Source organism: Eptatretus burgeri, chromosome 18 (assembly GCF_056783735.1).
Source record: "Eptatretus burgeri isolate ZD-2024b chromosome 18, Ebu_testis_v1, whole genome shotgun sequence".
Lineage (NCBI taxonomy): Eukaryota > Metazoa > Chordata > Myxini > Myxiniformes > Myxinidae > Eptatretus > Eptatretus burgeri.
In genome coordinates this window covers 12,227,817-12,235,316 of record NC_140978.1, presented here as the reverse complement: position 1 = coordinate 12,235,316, position 7,500 = coordinate 12,227,817, and the positions used below count along the sequence as shown (strand labels likewise).

The 7,500-nt window shown below is 42.5% G+C and overlaps 1 protein-coding gene across 3 annotated transcripts in view; it reads right to left on the bottom strand.

The window, feature by feature from the left end:
• Positions 1-7,500, bottom strand: part of LOC147008622 (phospholipid-transporting ATPase IA-like) — a 449,885-nt gene that overhangs the window by 256,134 nt on the left and 186,251 nt on the right. For all 3 annotated transcript variants that reach the window (XR_015053196.1, XM_085863761.1, XM_085863762.1), the window contains 3 exons: positions 5,111-5,249; positions 4,806-4,870; positions 3,051-3,223 (listed from right to left, as the gene is read on the bottom strand). Coding sequence is in view for 2 of the 3 variants with exons in the window: in XM_085863761.1 (XP_085719887.1) it covers positions 3,051-3,223; positions 4,806-4,870; positions 5,111-5,249 (377 nt within the window). In the remaining variant the exon portion in view is untranslated. The remainder of the gene's footprint in view (positions 1-3,050; positions 3,224-4,805; positions 4,871-5,110; positions 5,250-7,500) is intronic.

The following is a 7,500-nucleotide window of genomic DNA, read 5'->3' as shown; positions in this document are numbered from 1 at the left end:
GACATCTACAACACATCAAGAGGGTTAGAGTTTACAGAAGACGAGCAGGGGTACCCGGCAGTGCCCGGTGCTGTTCTAATCCTATTGGGTTTTTTGTATTTAATGTCGAGGCTCGTATAAGAGCTAATTCATAGAAGATACAAGGGGAGCAGGAGACAAGGGGGACAGGAGAAGGAAGCACAAAACAGTGGGAAACAGAGGCATTCGTAGATCTGTGGAAGGGAGAGGGATGGGGTGGGGTACACAGGGTAAACAAGATGTATACTACAGGGACTTTCAGGAAGGCAAGCAGGGCATTTGAAAGAGGTCGGTTTTGTGTGGATTCATGGGGGTAGAAAAGATCATGGTTTTGGATGGGGAAAGATATGAGATGCTGGTGAACAGCTGTGTTGAAGACCTGGAGGGGGGGAGAGGTATTGAAGAGAGTGTGGGAGTTTGTTTCATAGGCAGGAAAAAAGAGGAATGACAAGACAAGAATGACAAAAAAGAGGAAAAAAGAGCAAAAGAAAAAGAGGAAAAAGAGGAAAAAAAAATGAGGAAGAGGAAAAAAGAAAAAGAGTGAGGTTGAGCAGTGATTCTTGATTTTGGCAGTTTCACCAGAAGTGGGTTTTTGGCGGACCTTGAACGCCCTGCAGAATATAGGGGAACATTTCTCAGACAGAGCGAGGAGGGAGGGAGAAGGGAGCAAGGCCAGAGAGGAGACTGTAGAAGACAGAAAGACCACCGGCCTGCCTCCAGTGAGAGAGTGAGAGACCCAAAGACTCATCTTCATCGCAGGAGATACCAATGATCCTAAAAGCCTTGGTTTCCACAGCATGAAGCCGAGCGAGGTGTGAGGCAGGAGCACCACCCGGAGGGGAAGCAGTACTCCATCAGGCTGTGGATGAAAGCTTTGTGTGTGGTCAGGAGCTCAGGTGTGCCAAGGAAGGACTTTTGCACGACGTAGGATGCCCAGTCAGCAACTGGTTTTGGAGGTCAGCTTGGAAAAGTGGCTTTCCCAGGAAATATCATGGCAGACAGTGAGACCCAAACATTTTGAGTACAAGGGTACAGTGCACAACCAGAGCAAGGGCAACAGTGACATGCCAGTATCAGTGATGAAGAGCCAAGCCAACATCGACACCGTGCAGGATTCTGCAGTGGACAATCCCAAGAAGTCCCACGGCTGGAGCTCCCGGAGCTCGGCATCAAACCAACATCAGTCTGGTGTATCCTCATGAAGGAACTGAAGCTTTTCGAATACATCATCTCTATTCGGCATAAACCGAGTCAAGATGACATGAGAGGGAGACTTGATATGTGTAATTGGCTCAGTGACAGGATGGTGTGGTACCCAAACTGGATCACCCTGATCTGGTTCAGTGATGAGGCCCATTTCCACTTGAACGGTGCCATTTTCAATATCAACAACCACAACAACATTTTCATGGGGGGGGCAGAACCACCTGAGGACATCACCAAGAGGTACCTGAAAGGGCCTAAGGTCACATAATTCTGCACCTTCAATGCCAGATTGGAAACGCTTGGGCCTTACTGGTTTGAGAATGACAGCAGCAGGATGGTGACGATCTACAGTGAGTGCTACCAGGCCATGCTCCAGAAGTTCCAGAATGATCTAGCCCAAAAGGTCACCCCAAACCAGCTCGGCATGACTTGATTTATGCAGGATGGTGCACCCCTGCATACAGCTAGTGACAACATCACTTTCCTGCGGCAGCTCTTCAGAAACTGCCTCATTGCCCTGAGTACTGCTCATGACTGGGCAACCCATAGCCCAGACTTGAACCCTCTGGACTACTGGTTCTGGGGGGCTGCCAAGGGCTCTGTCTACGTGAACCGCCCTGCTACACTGGATGATCTGAAGCAGGCAGTGTCAGACTATCTCCAAGCAGTGCTACATGAGACCGACAGGAAAGTTGGACAGAACTTTGGAGTCAGGATCAATGCCTGTCTGAACCGCAGAGGGGCACATACCGAGAACGTCAATAATAAGGATTTTGTGTAAATGCCAATTTCAGTCCTTGGGCTCTCACTAATTCAAGCAGTGACTTACTGCAATAGCAATCGGTGTTCGAAAATACCATGTCATAAGCTTTCAAGAAATGTTTGGTTTACTTCCCTGAGGTTTCTATTTCTTTTTAAGTAAACATTGAAAGTTGTATCACTCTTTTTGAAACACTCTGTAGATTGCATTCTCAGGACTTTTCCAGAGTTCAGGGCATATGTACGCCACACGTAAACATAAGTCCCGCAGCAAAAGTATCCTCGAGATGACATGGTACGTCACGTGATATGTGATGTAATCACATCGCCGTTTTTTGTGGGGTGGGTCAATCGAGTGTACAAGGGCACCGAAAAAAACATTAAAATCTTCATTTCAAGAATTTATTCAAGAAAAAAACGATTAAGTGTTAAGAGAAGCCACATCTATTCATTCAGCCAAACATGAATTTCTGATTCTGTGGATCTTCAAAAAAACAAAAAAAAAATCCAACTTTTTCTTTTACAAAATTTTCAGATGAAGAAACATACACAACAACCAGGATCCTTAAAGTATTGTCAGAATGTATACGACGAGTTTTTGGGGTTTTTTGTCAAAAATACTCCTCTACACTCACTGATGAACCTCTGACACTTTGATGAAGATCTGTTACACCATCGCTTCAACATCCACCAGCAAATAATGGCGGACGGGACCCCAGGTTAAGGTCTATCCAAGGGAAGTCACTCCATTTTGATAACACCTTGTCTACGAAGCATGCCTGACAGTTTATAGTGATGCTGAGAATCAAACACAGACGAGGCAGCTCAGATTATAATACGTGTGCTACCCCTGCACCAACCTATCAGGATGATTCGTAAAGGCATGAAATTGTAGGAACAATGAATGAATGAATGAATAAGTAAATAAATAAACGTTTGCCCCCAACGGTCAAACTTAATTGTCAGAAATCAAAATTATGTCAAATGACTGTTTCCCAGCATAGTTATTAAATTAAGTTTCAGTACGACCGATTTATGACTCTTAAATAACGTAAGATGCAGCAAACCTGCAGCAGATGACAGACTTGCACGAGAGAGCCAAATCGAGGAAAGACTGCCGCAGTTCAAATGAGAGAGCATACTTTAGGGTCTTTCCATCCACTATAAGGGCAAGGTCGTGCTCAGTGCGTAAATTGTCCCCCAGCATGTTGCAGTGGTGGAACAATGTGTTTCTTGTTGCCTGAAACAAACAGTTACTTATGCAATGCTTTAACCAAAATTTAAATTCACCTTTAAGAGCACAAGTGGGATGAAAAATAAAATCATACACATTACATGTCAGCCAAGCAGAGAAAGACAGGATTTCTTCTTTTTTTCTTTTTAAAGGAAAGAGAAAATAAAACTCAGTGGAGTACTGCTCTCCCCCTGTGGGCTGGTACTCCAGCATCACATGTCTCTCTCCTGGATTCTGTGGAATCTTAAGCTGCTATCACACCTTGACGTTTTAGCCAGCATATGGCAACGTATCAAAATGTATGTAAAACGCTGGCGTGCGATGAACTATTGAAGTTTTTTTTCAGTTTTTGGTGTATTCATAACGTGTTGGTCGTATGCATAACATATTAGTAACGGGCACAGAACGTTTCGTTGTGTTATTGATAACTTATACCAACGAATGCTTAGCGTGTTGTCGGCGTTCACAACCTATGCCCAACAATACTCTAACGTATGCATAGCGCGGCAGCGTATCGCCGACGATCACGTGGCGTAGCCTATTAAAAGGCTGCCGCTCGACGATTGAAATCATAACCGCACTAGACATCGAAGTGTCAAGCCGCTGTCACACATTGACGTTTTAGCCAGCGTATGCCGACGTATGAAAAATTTGTCGAATACGCTGGCACACATCGAATATGTTATGGGTAAGTTTTGTATACGTTAAGGGCACGTTGAAGCACGCTGAAGCACGCTGGCATACGTCGAAAAATTTTGAGCATGTTAAAATTTGTCGACGAGCTCAGCGTACTACGACGTATGCCAGTGTGCTCTTAACGTATACAAAACTTACCCATAACGTATTTGACGTGTGCCAGCGTTTTAGACAAATTTTTCATACGTCGGCATACGCTGGCTAAATCGTCAAGGTGTGACAGCGGCTTAACAATCAGGCCCAAGCACGACAGCTGTTGTCGTCACATCGTTGGTGTATTTTATAACACTCACAGGTCAGTAGTAGCTCAGTTTTATCACCTCTTTTCTGGTGTGGCTCACTCAACTCGTTCAACCCTCCAACCCTACCTGGAAACTCCAGGATGCATGCATTCTTCCAGTAAACCCTTCCTGGTTAAACTTCAAAATCAACAGTGATTGACAACCCCAGCCCCCAGTCTTTTGTTTCTCGTTTCTCCAATCTGTGAACTGCCTTCCTGAAGCTGTTTTATCCAACTCTTTATTCCAGGAATTCAAGCAGGTTGTGGAGAGCCTTCACATATCATTCCCCATCATTGCCTACAATCTTTATTGTACCTCATCAACCCTTTCTCCTCAACCAACCCTCTTATTTGCAGGTTACTGTGTTTCCTCCCCTCCCCTCTCTCCATTTTTCCCTGTTCATTAATTCCTTTGCTTATTATTTCCAACTGCTGCGCCCACTGTCAGTTTATCACTCTTACCTGAGCCTCAATCTTGTGAAGGAAAATCTTTTTTTTATATATAACAAATAAGAAGAAGAACATTTCCATTCCAAACAAAAGGCAAAAACACCATCACTGAAATAGGTAATATTGAGATTAGCTCACACAGGCTTCAGAAAAAAAACTTACATCCAGAGATTCCTCATTTGCTATCAGCACAGTCATGCTTTGTGTCAGCAGTTTGCACGCATAACCTAAAAAAAAGAAAAAAGAAAAAGAAAAAAAATGGCATGTGCATGTCTTTAAAAGGTTACAGTCCTCATCTCAAATCACAGGGAAGCAAAAGCACATTACTCCCAAGTCACTGGCATCACAACCTTTTAATTATTAACGATATTTTTACTGAAAAGTGAATGTGGACATTCAAAGAAAGAGAAAACAGCTGAAGGTTTGGGCGAGCAGGTGGAAGGTAAGGTCACAAACTACTGCATTACCGATGTTGATGGCAGTCTCTTGTTTGTCACCAGTCAGCACCCAGATCACGATGTCAGCTTTGCGCAATGTGGCAATGGTTTCTGGCACATCACTCTGCAACCGGTCTTCAATGGCTGTAGCTCCGACTAAATACAAGTCCTGAATTTTGTATGACACATGAAGAAACAAACAAATGAGGTTTTGTATGACTGATGGGCATGGGAAGCTAGAAATATAAAGCATTATGAAGAGACAGAATGTGACAAGAGATGTGAGCACTTCATTTTCTTTTTGACATTGGAAAGACAGAGGGATGAAGGAAGGGGATTAGAAAATTAGGTCCACAAGTGGTAGTGTGGAAATGAGCATGATGTAGCTTTTTCTTTTGAAGAGATTATGCATGCATCATATTATCAAATTCCCATGTTCAACATCACTAAGCTGTTGATGAATGAGCAGTGCTGAAAATAGGTGAACAACATCCAATAAAACATGTAAGAAATATATGCAGGCCTCCACCCCACCCATAATGAAGAAATTGCACACCTTGTGCCTCTGCATCATGGCATAAGATTTCACTGCATGATGACTAAAAAAAAACCTTTGTGTTTTGAAATGTTCAAGAAGCACTACATTTAATCCTGGAGTGAATGCTATGATGGAACAGAAAGAAAGAAATGAAAACATTGGAATAATTGAAACAACAATTTTGGAACTCTGTAAAAACAGCATATTACATTATCTGATGGAGCAAAGGAGTACAAATGAATGACCATTTCACAGAAAGAACGAGAGAGTGCATGGAACTTGTTATCCCATGTGGTGTTCAAGTCTATACTTCAATTTTAAGAAAATAATGATTTTAAAGATCGTTTAAAAAAAAAGTTTCAGAAGTTTAGCGGTATTGAAGCATGTAGCTAACTGCAAACCTCGAGATTTTTTGAAAGTGTGAAGAAGGTGATTTGTGTTCTCCAGTATTCAATTCAATTTAAATAAAATAAAGATTGCAAAAGTCATATAAAAATATTAATTCCAGAATTTACCACCGTTTTGCTGCCATCAATGCAGTGTCGATTACACCACCCTATCTAACACATTACATTAGTTTGTGTCTGTTGTTTCTATTTTTTGTATACATAGTCGAGGCTCATGGAAGAGTTAGGACACTGAGAATGGATCAGGACATTACAGGACAAAAGGAATAGTAGATGGGGGGGGGGGGATACCAACAGGAGAGTTGAAGCCAAAATCGATGGAGACTTACAATGGGGGTGGGGCAGAATGGGGGGGGGGAGGAAAGGACAAGATGGATACAGAGTAAGCTCACATGAGGGAAAAACTGCACATTTGGAAAGAGAAGGGCTTGGGCTGGGTGGGGAGGGGATGGGGGTAAGGGAGGGAAGAAAATATCATGGTTTTGGATTGGAGATGATCTGAGATGGTGGTGAACAGCTGTCCTGAAGACGTGGAAGGAAGAATGAAATTGAAGAGTATAAGAAAGTTTGTTTCACAGGTGGGGAAAAAGAGGAATGAATGAGTGGATGGGAGCCATGATGCTAGATTTAGGTAGTTCCACCAGAAGGGGGTTGATGGTGGACCATGTTTACCCTGCAGAAACCTGGGGGGGGGGGTGTTGGTGGACAAAGCACAGAAGGTGCAAGACCAGAGGGGAGGTGGTTGAAGAGAGAGAGACCACTGACCTGTTTGTGATGACAAAAATGATAGGCCCATGGACTCGGACTCAGCACAGGAGATTCCAATGATCTTGAAGACTTTGGTTTCCACGTCTTTTAATGGCATCTTTAAAAACAGTACATTTCCTGTCTGGAATGATTTTCAATTTTGTTTGACTGCCAGACAGGTCGGAGGAGTAAAAAATAAAATAAAAAAATACTCACTCCTCTCACGCATGTCCGGGGAAAATTCAGAGACAAAGTACCGTACTGTTAAACGGCAGGTTTGTTTTCAGATTAATGTTCTGATTCATGTTCAAAATACAGTACAACATACAAATTAAACGAGTTGTTCCTCAATCATAAACTGACGTTTGTGGACAGACAGAAGGACATGAACCAATTCCTTTACCCTGCTTTTCGCTTCACGTACATGGCGTAACAAACAGAAATCTATTATTAACAGAGGGTCAACAGAAGAAAATAAGCATATTATTATCTGCATTAATTTGCGAAAATATATGCTATGTGTGAATTTTTTACTTGTCCTAACTTGCTCTTTCCACCTATATTTTGACCCTTTTTCCTCACCACAAATTCTTCATCCAAAGGTAACTTTTTTTTTTCTTAAAATGAAACCCAGTCAAAAGACAGTAGCCAATTCGAAGTTTTGTTGCAGAATGAAAGGGGAAAAAAAAAAAAACAACACTGTGAAGTGTCTGGCTACTCACTTCAAA